General features: G+C 38.8%; 1 protein-coding gene and 2 long non-coding RNA genes across 11 annotated transcripts in view; 1 reads left to right on the forward strand and 2 right to left on the reverse strand.

The window, feature by feature from the left end:
• Window positions 1-26,287, forward strand: part of LOC143895616 (CUGBP Elav-like family member 1-A) — a 553,022-nt gene that overhangs the window by 215,204 nt on the left and 311,531 nt on the right. For 5 of the 8 annotated variants that reach the window (XM_077402904.1, XM_077402903.1, XM_077402902.1 and 2 more), the window contains 2 exons: window positions 14,052-14,723; window positions 17,810-18,455. The exons of 1 other annotated variant lie outside the window; for it this stretch is intronic. In XM_077402904.1, the coding sequence (XP_077259030.1) occupies window positions 18,259-18,455 (197 nt within the window). In that variant the 5' untranslated portion in view covers window positions 14,052-14,723; window positions 17,810-18,258. Of the gene's footprint in view, window positions 1-13,647; window positions 13,664-14,051; window positions 14,724-17,809; window positions 18,456-26,287 lie in introns of those variants that run through there. 2 more of the 8 variants (XM_077402905.1, XM_077402913.1) reach the window with 2 other exon arrangements.
• LOC143895628 (uncharacterized) overlaps window positions 1-26,287 on the reverse strand; it is a 342,321-nt gene that overhangs the window by 195,690 nt on the left and 120,344 nt on the right. The gene's annotated exons all lie outside the window — the stretch shown is intronic.
• On the reverse strand, window positions 8,526-12,585 carry LOC143895530 (uncharacterized). The gene is made up of 3 exons (XR_013256354.1): window positions 11,760-12,585; window positions 11,515-11,627; window positions 8,526-11,019 (listed from the first exon to the last, which is right to left on the reverse strand). It is a non-coding gene; the product is annotated as an uncharacterized LOC143895530 (long non-coding RNA).

Genomic DNA, 26,287 nt, shown 5'->3' on the forward strand with positions numbered 1-26,287 from the left:
GTGAATTAAGAAACAGGAATAATAAGAAGTATAAAAGGATCGTGAAACTTTGTCGATTTTCCGAAAATATATCTTCGATTAAATTCTTGCGAAGTGCGTGCGAAGGCCTGAGAGCGCGCCAACAAAATTGTTTTCGGAAGGAAAACCGCGGAAGTTACGGAAGTTACTGCCGATCGAATTCTCTCTCACATTCGATCTGCCTCGAGGGGGAAGTCAGCACTGAATTCAACAAGGAATTCGTAGCGCGTGACACTTCCGTATACCGCGTGTTCGCGCGCGCGACACACGTGCCTGTGCCGTACATATGGATCGCATATGCAGGCGCAGGTGCGCACACGTGCGAGGCGAGGCACTCATAGAGGTGCAGCGTGCAGCCTGCCGCGCTGCTCCGCCACGTTCGCACGAGAACTCGGGTATGTACCGCGCGCGGAAAAGACCCCGAGCGAATTCACAATGCAGATACGTTGCATGGCACTTCTCTCCACGGTCTCCGCGCCGCGCCGCGCCGTGGCATCTTATACATCGTGTGTTATTGGATTTGTTTGGAACTCTTCAAATTCGAGCGTGGGAGAATGTTCTATCGTTGTTTGCAATAACTCGAAACGTGCTGCGACGATTTTCGACTCGCTCATCGAGTAACATTGCATGATGTACTTTGTAAATGCGTTCAATAATGCCGCTTATGTTATTTAAACATAAATTTGTCTAAATGTGATATATGCTAGGTTTGGTTATTCTCTGAATAAACAATACGTTGAGACTGTGAAAGGAAAATTTTCCTTGCACAGTCTTAAGACGTTCCAAAGAAAGGCGAATAGTTCTGAGATGCGTTGAGCTTTGCAGTCAACGTGTATAAGTATTCCAGAATTTGATTCACATGAAAAAAAAATCTCCTTTCTTTATTTTATTACTGACGCTAACGAGAAGAAACAAATTTCGGATTCAAAAACTGTTTGTCTAAATTTTTAGTAATAAATTGTCTCCTAATAAGTTAATCTTAATAACGGTTAATAGCTGTTAACAAATGATTATTCTGATTGTTCTTTTTATATGAGAGGTACAAACGGTTTGTTATATGTCGAACACTCCGACGAACCACATCATAATCCTGCGAACGCGTATTTTGACGGTTTTCATATACTGGGTATAAAATTGCTTATGGAGGCGGTAAACGTTGCTTGGGTCAACACTAGAATCGACATATGCGCAACTATTGCAGGGCTTACATGTGCCGGACTGTTTTCATTGTAAACAGTCCGATAAAGTTTACCATTCATTGATAAAATATATATCTGTGAGAGCACACAACCGAGTTTCCCAAGTTATATGTCGTTCGTTGACGGTTATGTTGGCGTATCATCTGACCATTCTTTGTTCCGCAAAGATTTCCAGCAATAAAAACAGAATTGATGGCTAGTTCACAATGTCATGTTTCACCTAGATGTAATTTAAAATGTACAATTGATACATATTATATATACAATAATAATGATAGCTGCTGTAATAAATTATTTTATAATCTTATTTGTTAAATCGTACAGTAAATTATATGTGTATTATCTTAATATATTAACCTCTTGTTATTAGTATAACAATAATAAAAGACGTACCGAAATAACGTTCTCTTTACGGTAGATAGATTTTTCGTTCGATTTGAAATTAATTTTTTCTTTACAAAAACATTAAAATATCTCTCATAATTTTCATTATTAACAAATATAATTGATGATGTTCTAATGAACTAGGTTTTACGAGAAATAAAAAGTATAATTTTATAATATTTACTATATCATGTATAATAATATAATATATAATTATCTGGTTTATATTATAATATATAATTGTGTGTGTGTTTACGCGCTCGCGTGTATGTTAACCATATTTGTGTCATTTATAGTAACTGCATAATATTGCGAATCACCGCATATACGCTGGCAAAGCTTGGTTTACATATTAATATTTGTAATAATATACAATATATTATGTGCGACTTCAGCGTGCGTTTAGAAACGATTTCATATTTACCGGAAGTTTGAATAAAATTACTATTATTTAACATGATCAAATTTACTTAAATTTGCTCTAATTTATTCACAACTAATTTTGACCGCAACATGATAGCGTGATGTTCCCGGTAATATAGTGACGACTCGCTATATTTTAGATAAAGATGCAAATTATCATTTTCGCGATTCTCATGTATCAGCATAAACCAAAATTCAGTTATGAGTTGCATATACATATTAACGCGTGAAATGAAATAAGATATACATAAACAGGAAGGCACTCTTGGTGGCGCTCACTAAAATTTGATTTAGTCCTTACTCTTCGAAGTAAATAGCAGGACCTGTTGCACGCGCCAAATCAAGCTAGCTCGGTTGATGAAAATCACCGGTTGCTCAATTCACTATCTCAATTTACCTTATTTCTCGGGCGCTTCTTTATTTGCGTACTTTGTCGCCGTATCGATTCTCGTTCCGCGGAACTTTAGTTGCTCGTAACGTGAGATTAAAGCAGAAACTCCGGCTTGAAATACCTTTCGTTATGTGCCATTGAATGCACTTAATTTTCTCTAAGCTGGAAGCAGTTAGGCAGGCTATCGATATTTTTAAGTGATTGGTTTAAGCTCACTTCGGTATCGATGCGATTTATGAAGCCGTGCGGAAGAAACTACGGAGGTTGTTGTTTTTCTTGAGAAGAATTTTCTACGCATATACACAGAGAAGAAAAATATTTTGTTACTTATATATACAACACGCCACAACAAATTGGTTAATTTTTTTTTTGTAAATTCTTAAACATATCTGGAGAGTCAGTACTTTCTTACTAAAAGGATTCGATTTGTTACAATTTCCTAATTTTCATCAGTAACGTTTGCTTTAAGCTAAACAGATAATATGTTATCATTTTTCATATATGTATATACAAAATATGATATATTAATTTTTTTTCAATTATTTACTGAAATTGGTTTGCTACAAAAGTTCTGCTGCTCGTAAGTAAAACTGATTTCAAGTTTGCGAGAGATTCTTATGTACATTGATTTTTAATGAGAATTAAATATAGATCTCACTAATGCGACCTGAATTGCAGACACAATTTTCTTTGAACAGTTGTATCGTTCAGAACTTTATAATAAAGAATATGTAATTTATGCAAGCAGCGCTGGCTTAACTATTTATATGTCTCTCTTTATATATCGAGCTGTTTATACGTCGAGTATTATAATTGTAACGAAGAATTTTTTGACACGTAAATTTTTAAAACAGTACACTTTCTTGGGAAAATGAAGAATAAAGGATAACGGAAAAACTAAACATAATATATACCAAGTGAGAAATGTAAATTGATACAAAACGTTGGTAGCGTCCCCATTCGTATTTAACTCTCAGAACGTTGAATGCATACAAAGCAAAATACAGCGACACGAAAAAATTCCTTTCATTATTCCATAAAAATCCGACACTTTAACGCCAGTTACAAGAGCTCTCGTCCAAACTCGGTGGTTAAAAAGTGCTCAACTAGTTTAAAATACATGTCGCAAAGTCGTGTCTCGAATGAAAGTCGTTACAAGAAAATTGCGGCAAACAATATGGCCTGAACTTAAGAGCAAATTAGAAAAGCGGAGACACAGGAAGTTTTCTTGGCTCATTATTGTATCGCGGAGATTTGCTATTTGAAACTCTTCGCGCAGACACAAATCGTATTCTCATTACGTGGTACACTCGTATTTCTTCAATGAATCCTTTTCCTGTATAATTATACATAATTTTTACTCTTTTATGCAAATTTAATAGTATATAAAATAAACAGGTTTAATTATCTAATGTGTCCTTTTAGTATTTTCACATTTTGACTTAGATATTGATTAATTAACAAGTCTATTATTGGAAAAATAAGAAATAACGAATTTACGATATTAGTTTCGATGTGTTACGAATTTTTGATACAAATATGAACTGATATAAATTATTGTTTTAATAAAAATCAAAAGATTACATCTTACATTATACTTGACAAGTATATATAGCTCATAACTTGTGTGAATACGATTCGTACAACATTTATAATATTGTATTTCAAAAGTTGAATTTTATGCACGACGCAACATTATTGCAATGCATGTTATCAGGAAAAATTTACATTTTCACAATTTTTAATATCGCTTTGGCTTTCTCGTATATATTCTATCAGTACACGTATAACTATACTCTTATATATAGGAAAGTAAAAGCGGCTTATATTACCCAGAGATAACATTACGCAGTAGCGGATTATATTTAGTATGACAAGCATTTCGTAAAAATAAATAGTACGTTTTTTTACAAAGCGCATGATAAAGCTGGTTCTACAGAACGTTTACGTTTATACGTTGCGACGTTCCCTTCATTTTTGCCGCTTTCTACCGATTTCGCACATGGACTACGCTAGAAACGAGGATAGTTGATAAACTCCGGTCTCAGATATTCCATAAGGGTTTTTTTCCCCCCCGGCTATAGAGTTTTACCTTCATTTATCCTCGCCACGCGACAACAGATACCAGAATGGCGGTGGAAATCGCCAAAGCCTACCTCATCACCGAGCTAAGTGACTTTTGTCGTGTCACCGAGCACTTGGCTCAGTCAGGGGTACCGTGGGGTGAGTCCGTGAGGGTCGAGGAGGATAAAAAGAAGCAAGAGGGGTAGTTTATCGGAGAAAGAGAGACGCCAGCAGGCCCCGCAGGACAAAAGTTTTAAAACGTACGCGCGCGCGCGCGGGGGAGAAGATTAACGCTTGCAGTTTAATGTCCTAGTTTAATGATACGTCACGTGCCCGTTCTGATGACGTCCATTTAAATAACAGGACTATTATGATATCCGGCGACGGACGCAGCTGGAATTATTTGCGGTCGTGACTGTCCGCTTTAATCTACTTTTTACAATTGTTCCGGCGCATTAATGCCATTTCTTCTGGCTCCGCGGAGGAGGTTCTAGTTGAGCGGAATATCCACGTTCATTTTTGTCCCACCGGAGATAAAAATTTTGATGAGGGATATGGAGGTACGGCGAGTTGTGCTAATTAACTGAAGAATTCTTCTTTAAACGGCAAGATTTATGGCAATCTAATTAAATGAGTGATATTTCCGACAGTTCCGAAATTAAAACTGAATATTACCAATTATCCTATACATGTTTCAAAACTAATTTGCTTTTGTTGAGTAACATATTGGTATTAACAATGTGTAATGCATTGTTTAGTAAGTAAATCGAAAATTTTTATTTTTAAAATAATGGAAGCGACATATATAAAAAGATTAAAAAAAAAAGATTTGGATAATTCATGTTAAGACTAAATTCTTTGTTACTTATATTTAATAAAAAAAAATAATTTCCATGTATTTTTTAATAATATCTTTATATCGTTTTTAAAACATTCTTTAGAACGTAAAGTACAAAAAAATTAAAGAAAGGTTGTACAACAGTTTTTAATCAGAGACCATTACATTTACGTCGACTTTACTCCGACTGTATACTCAATCAGATTGAGCCGGAAGATGCATTTAAGCCATCCATCCCTCTTGTCCTGTTACCGTGTCTGTATTGTCGGTACTGGAGATAATCATTCTCGAGGGTCGTAGTCGCGCTTTTTAATCTGGCTTCGGTCTTTCCGCTTTAGCAAATAAGAGGAAAACGGAGCTTTCCCTGAAGAAAGAAGCAACGTAGCCGAGAACGGGGAAAACCAGGCTGCAATTGAGCAATCTCGTGATTGAAAATACTCGATGGGAGGCTGTGCGTAACGTTGTGTCCACGTCAATAACGTTTATCCTCCGTTCAGGATCAATCCCACGAGAAACGCGCTCTTTCGTCGCAGCTCTTTCCCTGATTTCGAACTACTGCACCTTTCGGACTCGTCTTGCTCTGCGAAAGCTGTTGCTCTTTATCACGGCCTCATATCGGACTTGAGATTGCGTCGACTCTAGATTGCATAAGCAGGTTTACTTCATGAGCTGCCGCAGCACAAAATTTCCGTAATAACTATATCCCGCAATAGAGATACCGCGAAACTTTCCCGTATTATCGACCATGTGTTCCGCGCTTCATGGAATTTAATTTAAAAAGTATTCTGCACCATTATATTTTCTCCTTCTCTTATACTCTCGCCACAAACTGGTCGACTGATAAATAATGCTTCTACAATGTACATTTTTAGGAAATATTTTTTGATAATATTAGTTTTTATTGTTAAAATCATTTTTAATTGTAAACTTGGTAGGCAAATCTTTGAGGTGACGTATAAATTGCCGATGTACAAAAATCAATTATAAACTCTAGACATTTATTATGTTAAAGAGAACTATCATTTCTTTTTCTTTATTTAAATATTTTGACTGTCTAAATTGAAGATCTATTAACCAAATCTTATAACTAAACAAACAAATACAGAAATATAATACAGATGAATTCACTAAGCATAAATAACCATCCATCTTACATATTAATTAATTGATTGATTGAGTTTGAAAAGCAAAATATATATAATTATTCCTCTTTTTTTAAGCTAAAGGTAATATATGGGATAAGTATTATAGAATCTGAAGCAAAATGCTTTTAGCTCATGTCGATCGGCTGATATGACTATTTGGAACACTCGCTGGTATAATGTATGATCGAAGCGGACCAGAAACAGCAATCTATCAATACAGCAGAGGACGACCGAGCTTTCGTCGCTAATCACTAATTAATGAGTTGGAGGATCGGCTTGGGCGAGCGGAGCGGGCGGTTGGCCCGAAGTTAAGAGGGCGAGTTAGGAGGTGTTTTTCGGCAGAAAGAAGGTCGGGGGGATGGAGTAGTGTGGTGGAGGTGGTGGAGGTGGTACGGAGGAGGACGAGGAAGTGGAGGAGACTCCGAGGAGGGTGTGGCTGGAGAATGGAGACCGAAAACCTCAAAGCAAGATTTGGAGGTTAGGATTTGGAGAAGGTAGAGGAAGGGTCAGGGACGTGAGAGGTGAAAGAACGGCGGAAGGCGCGCGCTGTCGTAGGTCGTGAGTCACGGAGAGCGGCCCAAAGGCGGCGCGGCTGAAGCAAATGTAGATGGCGAGACCGAGACGGCGCTGGGTGTCGGAAGCCAAACGGATTAAATAGATGCGGCAGCGCGGGACGGCAATGAGCGAGAGGTGTGTGGAGAAAGCGGAGAGGATAGAGGGCGCAGCAAATAGAAGAAAGTGTGACGGCGGCGCTGGAAGGCAGCTGGGATGGCAGGACTGAGAGGAGAGGTAGGGAAGCAACAAAGTTGGACGCACTGGCAGAGGTGAAGTGTAAAGGAGGAAGGTATACGGAAGGTGAAAGGAAAAGGTGTAAGGGAGATGCGAAGGAGAAAAACCGTGGAGGAGCGGAAGGAAGACTGGATAGGAATAGAGAAGATGGCAGGGATGGGGCAAAGGTCGGAGGAGACAGAGTGGGTGGAGGAGAGCAGGAAAGAAGTCAGGAAGATAGGGCAGGAAATCAGGGAAGAAATAAGACGGGAAGGAAAAGGCATCAGGAAGAAATTAAAGGAGATTGGAGTGAGGTTGGAGAGACTAGAGGAGGGGCGCTGGCGGTGCGAGGAAAGCGAGGAGCAGGATGAGGAGGAGGAAAGAGAGACAGATGAGAGCAACGGGTGGAGAGGGAGGGAAAAGGACCAGCAAGGACGAAGAGGAGTAACAGGGGAGTGGCAAGAAAGGAGATGACGGAGGAGGATGGATGATGGACGAGGATAAAGCGGTGGAGGCGAGAGTATGGATACGGACAAGGACGAGGGCCATAGGAAGAAAGGAGAGCAAGAGGAAGGTGGGAGGAGCGGGGACGGAACAGGGGGGGAAGGCGGCGAGCGGGAGGAGGGAGAGGAAGGAGAGAGGGGAGGAGAGCAGTGGCAGAAGGGAGGGAAGCGGAGAAATGACAGAAGCAAGGAAGGCGGAGGGAGATGGCTGGAGTAAAGAGGAGGGGAGGGAAAAGGAAGTGGGTTTTTGTTTCAGAGCGAAGACATAATAGGAAGGAGGGAAGGCGGCGAGCGGGAGGAGAGAGAGAGAAGGAAGGAAAGAGAAAGAGCAGCGGCAGAAAGGAGGGAAGAGGAGAAATGGCTAAAGCAAAAAAGGCGGAAGGAGATGGATAAATGAAAGACGAAGGGAGGGGAAATAAATGAAATGTAAGGTCGCATATGGCCAGGCGCGTAAGGGAGTGATTTGTAAGAGGTTTGGGTACGTTCCTCATAAAAAACGCCTTGTAAACCCTACGGGGATACACAATAAATCTACATACATACATACATACACTAATTAATGAGTTGTGTCATCGATAATAGACATTCGGTAGCTTGAATACGTATATAAATATCTCTATCGTATCACACATAAATTAACAGATAATATATCTATATATTTTTTTTAGCAGCAGTAATGTTTGCAACAAAATTAACAAACATCTAAAAATATAATTATATATATTTATTTATGGAAAAAAAGACGGGATTCAGAAATATTTATTCAAATCTCCAAAATACAACACAGAGCGAATACATATATAGTATACGTAAATTACCACTATACTTGTATACTTAACAGCAGAATATATAATAACGGGTAACGAGGATATAATTGTTTACATGATTGTATTGTATCATACTGCTGCATTAATTATCTGCATTGTTGTGCGGCACATGTTTATAAAAAATTCTAATATCGGTTGAGACACATCGATAAGCTACATCATAATGGCCGCTCGTCGCAGGTCCAAAACAGTAATCCATCAATGCATCTGGAACGATAGAACTAGCATCCATCGTTAATCTCTAATTAGTCAATTAGCTCACGCAATTTTGCTAATAACGAGCACACATCGTCATCGAGTTCGGCGAATAACGCGACGCACCTGCTACATAGCATCCGCAACGACATATCCGGCGAACTATAATGTTCAGTCTGTGGTATTCCTGTTATGGTTGCATTCATAATTGGTATTATATCGACGAACTTTGGTTATCTTCAGCTTATAAGCGATTTTACCGTTATCGACATCTTCATAGTGATACTCAATCGAAAATGATACTGCGTTAAAGTCATTTATGGCTTATAATTGCTATACGTGTAATCTTAAACAACAATTATATAATAATTAAATTTGACCGTAAATTATTGCTCCCGCGGTAATTGCCGAACATGAATTAGCAAGTATAAATTGTGACACACGGAGATATAATGTTTAATTAGTTATTGCAATTTATAGGAATATGAGAATCGTATATTAATAGAGTAACGCGTGGTTTAATCACCATCATTTAAATAACTGATCATAATAATATACAAATCTTTAACGTTAGTTTGGTTAATAAAATTTTTGAAAAATTGTTAAATAACGCGCAGAATTTTTTTCACTTTTTGCTAATATGTTGCGAAATAATGTAGTATATTTGCAAGTAGAAAGAACGATAAGTATACATTTTTAAAAATATTGCTGGTAATTATATTGCTGATATTACCGTTTTCCATTACATCGGTTTGATACACTCTGTCAATCTTTTCGAAAGCACGATTACTTCTCTCCACCTATTGTACGTATATATATTCACTTTTATATGGTATTACGTTCGTGCCTCTCGATGAGATTTCGCATCGCATTTCGATATAGAAAATGGAACAAGTTTGAAGAGAGCAAAAAGCATGCCGCGAGAGCTGCGAACCGCTGGGGAACATTTCCGACGGGTTGGAAAACGCAACCTGCCTTTGGCAATTCATGGCGGTAATAACATTCTTGTAACTTTTCATCTTCACACTCTACATTCCTCCTCCCCCGCGCCTCCCCGACCGTATTTCTATCGGGTGAGGTATCTTTTCCGGCGCGCGTATTCGGCGTATTGGAATTCTCGCGCGGACATTCACAGTTATAACTTTTACAATCGCAAATATATACGATATTTTCTGCACGGCGTTCAGACGCGTAAATGTGAGTTGCGTAACGAGTATTTGTATTTAATGTATTAAACGGCGTACGCTTGGTGGAAAAGATTCGATCGCGGGAATATTGATGGTAATCGGGTCAGAGACGCATTTACTAAATTACTATTACCCATTACTAAATGGGGCACGATGAGCGCAATTTTGCTCAGCGAGGAAAAATAAACGCCGCGCTATTGCCGCGGCGCGTATACAAAAAACAAAATAATGTAACGCGCGTAATATTCCGGATAAACGTAATGTCATGTAATTGTAATTTTATCGTCGTTCTTACAAATATCGCGCTTTTCACAGGCTATTGTACCTGTAACCATGTGACTATATATATACTATTGCAGCGTTAATGGTAAGATTTGATTACACTAGACACCTTTGAAAAATGGTTCTAGGTGAATAATTTTTCTCATTTTTTAACAGGGTCGAGACAAATTACATTATTGTATTTATAACTTTTAAATTTCAACTCTTCATATGTAACTTTAAGCATTTAACTAAAATATAATAATATTACGCAACACATTTATTAATATTTTATTTTTTACATAATAATGTATTTAATGATTAATAAATGATATTTAGTAGATCGCGTAGAAATATAGCGATATTTATATATTATGTCGGAAATTATGTATAGTTTGAATAGATCTTTCTTCCTGTTCTCGTACATTATACTTATAGATAAAAATTGCATCTGTCTCGCAAGAATCTTCCGCGAAAATCGGTGAATTCATTGATCCTATAACATCGCGTCGTCGAATGTGCTTATTGAACTGTCGTACTTTTCGCAAACGACTTTCAGAAAATTTCTCGTTCGTCGAGTTTCGAGAAGCTCGTGGGTCAGTCCCATTCTCGCGTCGGATAAAATGCTGTTACTCTCGAGAGATTTGTTGTCGAGATTCAACTGGGACGATAACTTATCTGGACTCGCTGGACTTTAGGGCACTTTGTGGAAAGTTCCCGTGAATAGCGCCGGACTCGCGAGTTCTTGTACTTCAGTTTTATTGTTTCTGCACTCGACTCCGATGAAGATCGGCGTTGAGAGAATCACGATGATATCTGTGTCAAAATAATAAAGAAAACGTCTCCATAATATATGAGGTCGAGTTTTTTTTTTTATTATTTGTATGTAAGTTAACGTTATAAGAATTGTGTGTCAAGTTCATTGTATCGATGATATATTTTCTGCAATTATAATAAGTTATAGAACTTGATCAAACATTCTTTTGCAAGTGCATTATGTATGAATAACAATCAAAAAATTATAAAAAATTGTATTGAAATTAAAAGAGACTAAAAATTTTCTTTTTACTTAGTTATGTTTTCTATCAATGCTTAACGCAAATAATTCTTATTTGACAAAAAATTAACTGTCATCTGTACAGCGTATGTTGTTTGCAACTATAACTGGTTCAGCAATCGTTGTTTGTTGCGCAAAGTTTTTCGAGATAAATAGATAAATAAATTAGATAAATTACATATTAGAGATACATATGATGCTCTTGCGAAATATGACTGTCCTGTATTATGTAATTCGTGGAGAACCGTACGAACTTTGGGATACGATGTTGAGTTTGGCCGTGTAAATAGTAGGAACCAAGCGTGTTGGAGAGATCCCTCGAAAGAACAATACCTCTTTGTCGGTTTGCAAACGAGACTGTTTCGCCCTGCAAACAAGTGATGGTTGCTTAGCTATGCAATAACGATACTGTTCCTACCGCCTGCATTGTTATTTTGGACGAGAACTAGGCGCACACTTCACTCACACAGACCTGCTTACATCTGCCAGTTATACTTACGTCTAACGTGCCTCAAACGTGTCTCTACACTGTACGTGGAATAATTCCCAATCGATAACTCGTAATAATTCCAACTGTATACATCCACACTCGTCACGTTATTGTGGTATCACAATTACGTGCTTCATTGACTTTTTTTCTTTTTATTTACACCCACTGTCAAGTACCAATTTAAGTGCCTTTTTCCGTTACATTTTTTCTCGAAATTTTATTATTTTAATCAACGTTGTCGTTATAATTGACTATTGTCGCTATTCTTCTCGTGTTACTCCAAACAGTTAGTCACAAAAGTTATTATCATACAAAGGAGTAGCGAATTGCTCCATCAACTGAAGTATGACGTGAAACTTCTCGTTGTTGAATTACAATGCTTTATTTTACTTTTCGACGAACAAATTTTGCTTTTGAAACTCGTTGCAGAAGCTTTCGGCGCTAGAATATAACGGCTATTCCTGCAGAAACTTTCGGAAGGCTTCTCTCGGTGAAAATATTGTATAGTTAAATATATAAATTTACTCGTATATTTGCTGCATTTATCGGCCCGGCAACAATTCCTTTATAACAATTATCAATTCCTCTTTATAATGTAATTGCGGAATGAAATGTATGCAAACGAGCGCAATATCAATCGCAACGAATTTTTAATTGCTATATTGAATAATGCTCTGTTGTAAAGCGTTTCAATATTATGCAGACCTTTGGTTGTTAATATTACTCATCGATCTGTTATTATTTACCTGTCAAATGACGCAAGATATAAATTATAAAATATGCAAAAATATTCTTCCTGCAAATTCCGATCTGAAACAATTTCAAAATTTATGTATTTCTCGAAAGCTATCGATCGTTAAATAAACAGGTCAAGAGAAAAATAACACTGTAATAATTTTATACATACTATAGTAGTGATTTTTAGATATAATAAATCTGAGACTTTTGGTAGTAAAAACTTCGGCATATTTTATTATATTCCAATAATGTATCGGAAATAATATTTGCCTAAGATGCTATCGCTTCTACTTAAATATCTTGTTTTTGAATAGCATTATACCTCAAGCTAGATATTTATAAAATTACATATTCTCTTATATGAAGATAAGTTTTCTAAGATTTTCAACAGTAATGATTAATACTATACAGTTATTTCAGGTGTACAGTTTACTTTGCTTTTACGATGCTTTCCCAAGAACCATTTCTAAAAGTATTAATTATCATGTTCCACATTCTTCATATAATTGTTTTAGGATATGAAAAATGTTTGCAGTTTTATTATCGATGTTTGTATATTACGCGCGATGCGGTACAATGAATCCGCAACGGCATTAATCACCGCGTTTATCAGTTAAATGTTATACCGTACCATATGACGCGTGTATATATGCGCGATAACCTCGGACAACATTTTAAAATTTGACGTTAAGGCCGCTCGGATTACGGAAGTCTAATTTCAAAGACACGCAATTTAACGAGCGTCACTCGGTCGATCGTCAAGGCAATAATGCCGTAATTTATGGCAATGGCTGTGTAAGGCCATGTGTACGTCCACACTAAATATTTCCGCTACTTTTAGCGGTTTGACGCGCATATTGCCGAGCACTTACTTATACAATAAACGTCAAATATTTCTTATGCCGTCGTTGCACCCACAAATGCGCCGCGCGCTGCTTTGCTCGACGGCAGCGTCTTCACGAGGCCAGGCAGCCGCGTCGTTGTGCAAGTTACTGCAGCGGAGCGTTCCACGTCTTATCTAATCTCCAAGAACGCCGGTCGGTGTCTGCTTCATCGCCTCGGCCTGGTAGTGAGAAAATATTGACGAACATTCTTTCGCTTTTAGCCCACGAAGTGGGCTATTGTTAGACACTTTTAGGGCCACCCATCCGGTTTTCCTTCAGTTTACAATTTACGTATGTACAATTATATAAGTGGAGATGTTAATTGAATTGAATACTGCGTTCCCCGATTTGATTTATTCTCTGATCGGCGAAGGTAATAATAATATAATAAATTGTTATATTTCTTTTTTTATAAATTCTTCATTAATTTATATATATATATATATATATATATATATATATATATATAATTTTCTGTAGATATTTAAGAAATAAAATGTATCTGCACATTTTTCGTATACACCAATAACAAATACTTATTTTTAATGATCCGAATTTAATTGAAGATGCTAACGGAAATTATAATTATTAGCTTTGCGATTTTCGATCGGACGACTTCAACGACGTTTAATTAAAACAGGAGAGTACAATATCTTTAACTGTTGAACATTCTTTGCAGATGACGATCGACATGGCGACGTCGTAAAATCGACGCGGCTCCTCATTCTTCATGGATCATAAGTGATAACGCGGGAGAGAAATGATCATCATTGTGGGACTTCGTGAGAAAAGCACTCCTTAACGCGATTCGCCTATCCAAAACGTCGCCGAGCGTCGTCATGACGCGTCTGGATCGCGCATGAACGATCGCATGCCACTCCAAAGACCACCTCCTCGTCGACGATTCCGGATAAGCTGGTGACTCGAGCGACTTGCCTGACGTCTAACAGTGTCTGACGGTGTCAGGTGCATCGTAATAAAAAAGAAAAGAAAGAAAGAGAAACGCGGCACGCGTACAGCGCAAGCGAGAGAATTGCGCGAAATAGTTTGTCGTCGACGTGGCAGATAAGTACGCGAGTGTGTCGTAAAAAAAAAGAGACACGCGAGGGATGCGTCCCACCGACGAAGGGTGGGGTCTTTGGGTACCGATAAGGCTTATCCGGAGATACGATGGTCGGCAACTGCGCTCGTCGAGTCATCAGTCGTAGTGCTCAGGTGCCGTCGACGAGATCGTTTCGCCGCTCAGGTCACAGTGATCTCGCGATTCGCGCAACGTTCTGCAGTTCCGACGAAGTATCTTGAAAGTGTCGCTTCCGGCCAGGTGTCCAGTGGTGTCGCGTGAGTCCAAAAGGTACGGGGAAGTCGCGCGGTCTCAGTGAGAAAAAGAGCCGCGGGGGAAACGCGCTATACAGTCGACGACGGCGACGAGCAAGAACGATAACGGGCAATCACTGCCACGAGAGCGATTAATCGCCGTTTCCAGGGTGCCTCGAGTTTTTAATTTGACGCTTTAGCGCGTTAAGTGGGTGCCGACAAAGAGCGTCGACGTGTACCGAGGGTGTGGGTGAGAGCGGGGGCGAGGAGAGGCGAGGGGGGAAGGCGAGGCGAAAGTTGAGTATAGAGCTGGAGAGGCAAAAATGTGCACGGGACAAAAGGTTTAGGTGTAGCATATCAAGATATAGTTTCTGTTCTCCCCCTCTCCTCTCGTCGCGCCTTTTTTTTCCTCGTCTCTTCACTTTTTCGCTGTCGCTTACGGCATAAGCCCCCGCAAACGACGGTGCTCCGTCTCTCCTCTATTTTTCCTATTTTTCCCGCCTACAGCGTCATGCGCTTTGTACAGCTTCCGCCTCATGTGTTAAATTATGCGCGATCTCTTTGACATTCGACAACCGTTGTAGTTCCGGTAATTATATCCCTCCGTTCTCGCCGTGAATTCTCGCTCCTCCACTTCAACTCGCCTTTTCCCTTCAAACCAGCGCATTCCTCGCGCCCTCGTCTTTTTGCCCTCGACTTCGGACCTTCAAATGTAATCCGCAAGAAGCTAAAATCTCTTCACCGTGAGTTCTTACACCCGTCGCGTCGCGTCGCGTCGGCTCGGCTTCTCTTCCTTCCGCGTTTCGCAGTGGCAGATTTGCAAGTATCTATTCAATTCTCTCTTGGTTTTGCAAGAATAGATCTAGCAAAACCGACGGACCTTCAAATTATCTCAACTGCGACTCTTTTAACTTCACCTTATTTTATATAATCGCCGGAAATTCTTTTTTTAACCTCATTGAACTTAAAACATAAAAAGATTAATAAATTAAGAAAAGTTGTAAAATTATATTATATATTACGTAACAGCAACTGTCCTTTTTTATCTATACTCAATTTTTCGCTAATTCAGAGATTAATTTTGATAAAATTTTAGTTAGATTACATCAGCAAATACAACTGTCACGATTAAATAAAAAATTGGACTCAAAATCTTGGAAACCCGCAAATAATAATTTTTATGTCAGATTTGGATCGATAAACAGAATTACATATATATTTTATTTAAATTTTTACCTCAATTTATATAAAATAAATGGTTAGGAAGGAATTTCCATTTTCATTTTTCAAACTTTTATTCTATAAATTCTTTTTCAATTACATCAAAATTGAAAATATGATTTATAAATGGAATATACTCCAATTAACCATACGATATAAAGATCATATAAAATAAAAAAAAAAAAGACATGTCGTGACACATTTGAAGATTCTAAGTGCCATCCACTTTTCCGCTTCATAAACTCTCCCGCTTCGGTTTCGTTAAAGTTGAAGAGTCCATAGAGTTTCGTCCTATTGCGACGGGAAATCGGCAAATGCTCCTTCGCGCCAAGTCGCGGAAACTAATTCGAATTCTCAAGCGACGGATTCTCCCCGTCGCGTCGTATCGTTCCGCTGAAGCTCCATCAGTTTCATCCTATCGCGCGTATCTCCCACGTTCTTCGTTCTTCCGCGCCGCGCCGGGGTTTCCAAGACTTGACCCGCTGCGAGAACGCGCGCGCGAAACAAAAAGAAATTTGCGAGCCGGTAATTCGGGACTCGGGAGTTACGCAGATGGGAAAGGCGAGGCGACTACGAGGTACGAGAAAGGTGAGAGATAGGAGGTGGGAGAAGGAAGAAAACCGGCGGGCGGTAAACGGGCGAGAACGGGCAGCGATATCAGCCTCCTTTTCCATCCTCGCTCGCGCACCGCACATGACTCAAGTTTCTAATTAAACTTAAACTTTTAATTGACTCGTTGTAAAGCAGTTTACAACGCACGCGCCCGCTTAGTCCAGTTTTTCTCCACGGTGTCGTCCCGTGTTCTCCAGTTCGGCGCTCGTCTAATACGTGCGTTTCCCACGTCTACGCCGCGTTTTTCGTTCCGCATGGACAGATTATAATGACGAACATGCAGTTTGCAGTCGATAAGACGCTTAGAATCTTATTAAGAAAAATAGTTGAGCATATTATACTCACGAGGGAACCTCGCGAAACCGATAACTCTGATTTTGATGAAACTTTTTACATACATGTAGGGGGGAGGGGAGTAAATAGATGAATTTTGAAACTTTTAGTTGTTCAGAATTTTTGAGTTTGCGAGTTTTCCTCGTCAGTGATAAAAATGCCGTTGTCTTTATGTTGCATTATTTTAATATAGTGTTATATAATTTTTAGCATTTATATAACATTCAATATTTCAATTAAACGAACTAAAATTTCTAATTAACTGTTAACTGTATAAAGAAAAATGTTTCTGCTTCTCTTTTAGTATATCTGGATATATTTTTATCCTTAAAAATTTGAGTATACTTAAAAAACTTCTTTTGCGCACACAATTGATTAAATTTTGCTAGATTAAAATAGAAGCAGATAATATAGGAATACGGGTGTCAGATTAATAATTGTTTTACATAATTTCTGTGAAGAAAGTAATTTTAATTCGATCTCTGAACACGAGGTTTTCGTGAAATTGATAAAAATAATATTATTAAACGTGAAGAATTAGAATATTCAGGAGAGACAAAAATAAATATACAGATGGATACGTAATTTAAGCCGGTGTTCATAGTTAGATCTTATAATCTTATAATTTAAGGTCATCTCAAGTTTATCTTTAGAGGTTGTTATTATGCAATTTGTGTTATTTACTATGGGATCTGAAGATGAACTTAAAACGATCTTAAACACATATAAGATCTGACTGTGAATACCGGCCTTGATTATTGTTTTTAATTATTTTTATGATCAGTCCGCATCGGCAGTATTGCACATACTGTACGTCAGTCTGCATGAATCTTAAATTGATAACGAATGCACAAGCTCGTTGATTAAATTTAATGACGCGTGCATCGATAATCACATACATAAAATCATCCGTGAATGTAGATAAAATCCTTATCTGTCACCGATACTTGTCCACAGGGTTTCGTATTCGCACCCACAACTGGATCGTGTCACAACGGATCTCAAAAGAGACGCTCCAATATCCGTCTGAGTTCTAAAGTATACGAAACGAAAGGTCGGATCGATCGCTGTCAGGGGTCGCGCCGCTCGTACGAATTGAACAAGACTTCAGCGGGACCAGTTTTTTCGGCCGCGTGCTCTCGTGTTGTCGTGCTTAATCCACGTGATAAGTGTGTGCGCCTCGTGCTAAGATTTCGAGTCGTCGTTATTCGTGTATCAAAAGTGTCCGGTGTCGTTCTCGCAGTTCGCCTGAGACCCTACTTGAAGTAGCTTGTTCGTGCACAGTATACAGTCGAGTTTGAGGGTTGACGCCTTCAAACCGTAAGCGTACAATAATCCTGTCTTCCTCAACGATAAACGAGCCCGAGCGAAGGAGGCACCGACTTCCGGTCGCCAAACGAACTCCGATGAAAATGCTACAGTCACTGAACGCTCTGGCGGGTAAAATCTCGCCGGGCTCCCCCACCGACAGCAACGCTAACAAGGTGCACATGCATAATAACAACAATAATAACAACAACGTGGTGCACCACCATCCCTACTCCAAACAGCAGACCCAGCCGTCTCCGTCGCACTCGGCCAACGGCGACCAGAAGGAAAATACGTGAGTTTTTTTTTTGTTGTTTTTATATTGCAAAGTTTAAAAAAAACTACAAAAAGGATTTTTGTGTATTGTTTATTTTATGTTCAATATAACCAATATTCAATATTTTTAGGGCAAGATAAATAACTTAGGTTGTCAGTGGCATTTTTGTTTTATTATATATAAAGTTTTGCAAACGGTAAATAAGGATTGTGACAATTATGGTGGTTTTTGAAATTTTTTTTGCTATTTTTTGCAAGTATTTTTGACAGTTGCAGATCAAACATCAGTTATTGCGCAAATCACGATATTCTTCAGAAAGCGTAGGAATATCAAGTAACAATAACGTTAGATTATTTGCTGCTGAGGCAAATTGTTAATTGCAGTAACAAAACTCAATGACGTTCATTTGTGCGTTGCTGAATAATTACTGACTAATGTGAAAGTAGGTCGCCCATGTTACGATTACTCATTTCAAACTGATAACAGAGGCTACGGAAATTTCTGCATTATGCCAGATTGGCAAATCTCATAGCCCATCGGCAAAATCTATTAAAATGTTTTGTTTATACACTGTACGGCTTACATACATCATACGGAACTCCGTGTTATCGCCACATTTCGGAGTTAATTAACATATTCAAGAGGCGGTTGCAGCCGAATTAACGTTAACCGTGTGTAACTAGAGTTTCTTGCTTTGTAGTACTTTGTACCAATGATATAACACAGCGCAGCGTCGCACCTGCTCTGTTATTATACCCAATAATTGTTACTGAACGCGTTACAATAGAGGAAAAACTCCGCTATTGATGAACTTAAGATTACGCCGCTAATTTATACCACATTTGATTATAATATAACGGTGACTAATTAATGAAAAATACTCTTGCGTCCTAAATTTGTCATGATACAATTAATTTGATATAATAATGTTAATAAAAGAGCTGTACAACGGGAACTCCGAATTATTATTACAGCTATAAGGGTTTTATTCGTAAAAGATTGAAATAATGCTGTTTTTGCTAAAACAATTATGAAAAAGTTCTTTTATATATTCGCTGAGAAGATATCGCGGCCTTTTTGAGAAATCGTTGACTTTAGACTTTTATTTTTCTCTTTATTTTAATCCATGGAAAATGTAATTTAACGCTTATCCTGTGCCGTTTGTGGCTCGGTTCTTTTTTTTTTTTTTTCATAATTTCATTGCTCGCGAAAGCTGAGAATGAGATACCTCTTGGCATGGAAAAAACCCACCGTGAGAATATCCGATACGAGACTTCCTTCGTAACGGAAATTCAAGCGGAAGAGAAGAGGAAGCGCATATAATATTAGGGGCACAATATATAAGAAACATTACGCTTTGAAGCGCGCGCGCGAGCGCGCTGCTCTTTCTTCCCGTGTCGAGTCAGGAATCCTCCGGAACATCTTGATCAGGAAGGACAAGATTTCTAAAATAAACAACGTAGAGATCCAAATTCCGCTAATTGCATCTCATCAGGCTTTCAGGCTGAGAGCGCACGAAAATGCGACCTTACGTCATCGTAGATAATCCGTAACTTTTTCATAAGCACGGCTTTAAAAAGGCTGTTTGCGAGGACAAAGAGGCTCCTAGAACAAGAGCTCACGTTTCTGCTCTATGTTCCCTTCTAATGGGAAAAGTATTTATGCGCGGAAAATGTCACAACGTTCTTCATCATCGTAAAGTATTCCCTTCAGCGTGTGCTCCGGTATTCTTTCAGGAATCATAAAAGAGAGAGAGAGAGAGAGATGGAAGGAAAGAGCGAGAAGATGGGGTAAAGAGAAGAGAATGGAAAAGAGAGGAGGGTAAGGGAATGTTTGTAGAGAAAAGATTCTTTTTTCATCGTCGAAAGTCAGGAGAGTGTCGCGCGCGCGCCCTTCTTCATTATTTCGTTACGTCGCGTAAACGCGTCTCTCCGTAGAATGGTATAAGGGAGTTGGAAAGGCCTAAAATAACTCGCCGACATTCCTCCGATGTGAGAGGGCTAAATCCTCTCCCTCGACCTTCGGTGCGACGTGCGACATTGCGCCATTCTTCACCTCTCTCATCGCTGTGCTCCTCTAAGTCTTTTTCATCTACCCCCCGCCGAGTGGATGTCGCTAAAATATGTACCCGTCTTATGTAAAACGAGCGCGATTCAAAGAGCGGAATTTCTCCTCTTTTTTTTTTAGATGCTTGCCGAGGCTTGCTAAAATTTCAATATAATGAACGAATGCATTTGAATAATCCGCGAAGTTAAAAATATCTGATCGCATAAATTAAGAAGAAGTTTTTTTCAATAAGCTATAGTTGTCCAGTATTCGGTAAATAATAAATTATCGATTGAAAAGGGTCCTCAAAAAAGGTTGGGAGCGTCCATTTATCAGATACGGCACATTTTAGGGGTGCATGAAGCGCTCGTAAATAATTCGCGCAACATAGCCGGTTTCTGTGTGACGTAAATAAAAAAGTGATAGCTTATATAAAAATATTATTCCACAATAGATACTTTATCCATTTTTTTATTAAATGAATAATATGTGCGCATTTTATTAATTCCTATGAAATTTAATTTTTATGTTGTAGGTATGCTATATCAAAATAGTGTGATAAAAGAATAATGATTGAATAGGGCGAGAGTGTAACGATATTTTGTCAGAGATAAATTTTTTTTTTTTTTATATATATAATTACTTAACGCGCCGCCGATAAATCACGTAAAATGGTATCGCTAAATAGAAAGCGTAGCATATTGTCACGTATAATGCCGGTAACATAAAATAAATGATATATCGATGTGCGCATGACATATGATGTTTATTTTAATTTTATGCCATGCAAATAGGTATGTGTCGATATTGCATGCCATATGACGCATATTATTTATGGCGTTATCTGCGATGTATCGCCACAATGAGCAGTTTGGTTGCATCATTTGCTTTAATAAGCGGTGCACAATGCGGCGCGATATAAATAATTTTTTGCCTAGATAAATAATATATTTCCTTCCGAACCGAGCGAGGGACGCGATTGTATAAAGGTAAAGTGTTACATAAGTTTACAAGAGCGCACTAACGGTATACTACAGGTTCCTTGACAATTGTACAGTTTAAGTGATATGTGCGGCTCTAGGGAGGAATTCATTTAACAAAAGGGTCGCTGTGGATCCCTAAAGGTCGGTATATACGGGGGGGGTTCCGTATTATCTAGATTCGAATGCCTCACCGCACGCTGGAAACACATAGAAATTAATTTCTACTTGTCGACAGGTACGATTTCTATCTCGCCTCGGAGAACGATTAGGGTATCCCGCGCAGTTTACTCACTGTGAATTACATAAATATTTGTCGCCTTCGAGCTACGCAGCTACGCGAATAGCGTTCCACGTTTGCGCGCATTCGTCGCATTATCGCACCGTATCTAGACACAAGCACTGATAACAATTCTTATCAAATCTCACGCCATCTTAAATGAGGCAAAACGTTCTTTCTTGTTCTTTGTTTGCAGTTCATGTTAATTTATCGTATTTTGCGCAATATATTTTCGTTTAGAAATCTGTTTGAAAAAAATCACTGATATGTAGATTTAAGAAAATAATAACATGTGTAGATATACTAATACACTAACATGTATATTTTTACAATAATAATATAGTGTATACGAATAAACATTATTTATAAATATATTATGAGCATTCCAAATGCATGTTATTTGACTTGATTTCACTCTTGCAAACATTAATTAATCGTCACCAATCATTTTCCCTTATAAATATAATGTTTACTCTCACAAAATGCATTACTCTCCCGACTTTTGTTAGTAACATCGATCATGTATCTCAACCTGTCGTGTCATCAGCACGCGTCTATTCGTATGCCATTAATCCGTGGGGCTGCAATACTTGCGGCTCAAGCGTAACACTGGCGAGATTGAAAATTATATTATCCAACGGGAGAATTGGAACTCTCTGCAAACAGCATTACCGCGCCATCCATCTTCCTATCGGCACCTCCTCCAACAAACTTTGCCAATAGATCATTTTTCTATCTTCGAGTTGTCGTATCCGGTCACGTATCCTGGCCGTAGATTCTCGTATTCTGCTTTCGTAGCAGGTTCCACGGGGGCTATTCGGATCGCTCGCATACTCGCCGGTCGCGTCCGCTTTCACGAAAATTAAATCCGTATCGATGAAGCGTCGAACGCAAAGTCCGAGTCCTCTTTTCCGCACTTTTACCCGCGGCAAAATCGATGGCGCGCGCGCGTACGCGACAGACATCGCGCATCGCGTCGTTGTCGCTCTCTGCTCTGTCGAAAGCAGAAATGAGAAACGCTTAAAATCCGCGCGCGAAGCTACCGAGCGACGGTGCTCCTGTCGAGAAGAATCGGAAAGATTTACCAAAGCCACTGACGGAAATCAAGACACCAGACGTGAAGAGTCTGCGGTACCATTGTTAGGCTTCGGTACTTCAGCGTCTCTCGTCCTGACAAACGTTTTAGCGACGAACGCGATCGTTCCTCGGATAGCGAAAGAAAGATGAAACAGATAACCCACGTCTGAAACTTGGAGCTTTCGTCTTCTGATTCGATAAAATAAAACCGATATATTGCTCTCTCTCTTTTTTTTACAATAAAAAAGTTGAATCAATATATAGATTTAATTTACTTTTATATAAACACGATGGATGCTGAAGAGAGAAGAAAGACAAATAATAATAACGCAATATATAATTATATCAAATACTAATCTTCCGATAGAAGCTCTTTCTTTATAAATGTTAATAATACTAAATAGAAATAGGTTTTTTATTGTTCCGTATAGGATTACAATGATTTTCATTACAAATGTTAATAATAAATATTGAATTGAGATTTTTTTAGATATCGCAAAAGCTTCAAGTTTGACATTTTCATCCTGCAATTTATTTACTCCGGAAGGAGCTTGTCAACACAAAATTCCGCTAAATCTTTTCAAAAGTGCTCGGCATGCACTTCTGGCGAGCGTACGAATGAGAGACATAAGGAGTCGGCGGGGGGGCGGAGAGGAGGGGAGAGGGGGAAAGAGGCGATCTCGAGTGCTAGTAGCAGTCTGGAGAAGGAAAGGACGGTGGGAGGCATCGTCTGAGAAAAATCTCTGACAAATCCGACAAATCCAAATAGAGAAAATCCTGCCGAGCACGCGCCTATCCACCACTTCAGGGTACGACGCCGCGCCGTCTTCCTTTTCCTCAGCATCCCTCCGCGCATCCGGCCAAACCACCCAACCCCATCCACCCTCTCCCCTACCTCCACCTTGGCACGTGTGCAGATGCTGGGCGTCCTACTCGTGTCGGTGGTTAGGCGCGTTCTCCTCGAAGGCGTAAGCAGTTCCCGAGCATGGCGTCGCGTCGCGTCGCGTCGCGTCGCCCATGAGGCACGTAGCACGTAGCCGTGATATTGTCACATGCCTCCGGTGCAAAGCTCCAAATTGTATCGTCGTCGCCCGTCGCGGATGCATGTGCGACCGACGACTCTCTCCTCCGCGTGCGTCTGGTCGGGCACCACCCTTCTTTCCGGTCCACCCTCCCGGCTTTCCCACCCCACTTACACCGACGACAATAATATCCGACACGCTCCGGCTATTCCTTCTCTTTTCGAGCTGACGGCATTGTCTTGCAGTTTTTCTCCCTTTTCTCTCCCGCCTCTAACCGTGCGACGATCGAACCGGCATGTCCAAAAGCGCAGAACGTAAGAACACGCTATTGAACTAAAAAAATGTCTACTTCATAATATAATAGATTTCTTGTTTGAGCAAATTTTAAACATGTTGCGACTTTATATCAAATTTTATATTGAAATGAATCATGAGGTAAACTGTCATTAATTGTTATATTATTATATAACTTTTTAGAATACAGGATTCAGTATATATGTTTTATTGAAAGACCTTGTTGAAATTCAGTAATTTTCCATCAATAATTCTAAGTGCTACTGAAATTTAATGTTATTACGCATATCCAATATTTACTTAAACTATAATTGAATTTTGAGCTAGTAATTTTTTAAAATTACATTTTTACAAACTTCTGATACATATATCTAATACATATTTCTGATAATATCTGGACAAGTTGGTCTTTGAATAATTTATATTTAATAATTTCGAAATTGATGTTTGACACGTATACTTGAGAACTTGAGAAGGACACTTTCCGGAGATTGAATCTTGCGCAGCCTCGTGTCACTATTCGTGTTTTCAGTAACAAGCTGTTATCCTCTCGCCCCAGATGCTCGTGCTACAAACGCGCACTTACCGGATATTTATTCATCATAATTCAATCCCCTCCGTCGCATCTCGCCTTCGGTGCGCGGCGAACCGATAAAATTCATCATGGTGGAAGACAAAATTTTATCAACGAATCTATTTAAGCGGATAACGGAGTCGTTACTTTGTTCGCTAATCCGCCAGCTTCCGGCGGGGTGGTTCGTCCGCGGGAGCGCTTTTAACATCCGGTAATCTGTCGACGGTAATCTTTTTAGCCTCCCCGTGGCTGCCGACGCGCCAGTAGCACAGAATCGCGAAAGAGAGCGGGAGCACGAGTGAGACCATGGAGAATAGGTGCGCGGAAAGTGGCGGTCGCGAGGGTGCGATTTGCAACGATGTAATTTGCCGGATCTATGAACCGACCGCGAAGTAAGCGTAACCACTGATGGCTAAGTAATCCATCCAAGTTACGCCCGTAGTAGTATGACTCATAACATATTCCATTGCGGGCTATTGTCATTCTCCTTGCCGTTGCGATGACATAAAATCCAACCATAAACTAATCCTATTTTTTCTTGTTCGTCGCGCAAGTAAGATGTTCAATTATTAATCTTCCTTAATAAAATAATTTAAGATTTTTTCAATCGTTTTCATATAAATATAAGCAATACAGGAATACTTGGAGAATTTTTATTAGATCGGCAGAATCTGTGGAAGAATATTAAAAATAAATAAGAAATAAAAGAGAAGATTTATTGGTAGCTGCTGTGCTGCAATATGCGATACCTTTATTTTTTCCTTTGAATCTACGCGTATAATATGATACTAAATAATCTTAATCACAGCTTGGATTAAGCAACGGTACTAAATCTCGAAACTATATGTGAATCTCTGGCGTATAAAATAGAGAACGTATCCATGCATTACAATAGAAACCAAGATTAACAAAGTTAAGCGTCAGAATGATATTGATCGAAAGGATTCCGCCGTGAAAAGTTTACGAGTCCGAGAACGTAGCTGCGAACTTTCTGCCGAGCATATTCGAGTATGTAGGTATTTATTGTTACTTTTATGTTCTACAGTGCATGTTGGTTGTCAATGGTGCTCATGTTAAAGGGAAACGCGCACTTTTATCAATTATAGAAACACAATTACACGTCCTGTTATATACAAACGTTGTTATGCGGTGCTAATTAAATTTTAATTAAAACTGTCATCTGCTCGTGTCATTGAGTTATATATGACGATGACGCATATATAACTAAAATCAAGTGATGCAATTATATTGCAAAACGCTTAATAATTCTATGTAAATACTTTTATATAAACATAATAGAGTATGAGGCTAACAATAAGTGGAAATTAATGGCGAAAGGATTTAAAACAACAAAATCATTTCGTAGCCATAAAGTCAAAATAAAATTTAGAAATTTTTAGAAATTAGCAAAAATTTATTTAATTTTATAATTATTGAAACAAATGCTACCGTATATATTTTATTTAAAGAGAATTGTTGCAAATTTACCAATAAGTAAATTATTTTCGAAAAGGACAAATGTCGGAAAAAATATTTTGCGTAGAACAAAAACATATATTGACCTTTTTAAACGCGCA

Source organism: Temnothorax americanus, unplaced genomic scaffold, assembly GCF_048541705.1.
Source record: "Temnothorax americanus isolate GAGA-0224 unplaced genomic scaffold, ASM4854170v1 Scaffold16, whole genome shotgun sequence".
NCBI lineage: Eukaryota > Metazoa > Arthropoda > Insecta > Hymenoptera > Formicidae > Temnothorax > Temnothorax americanus.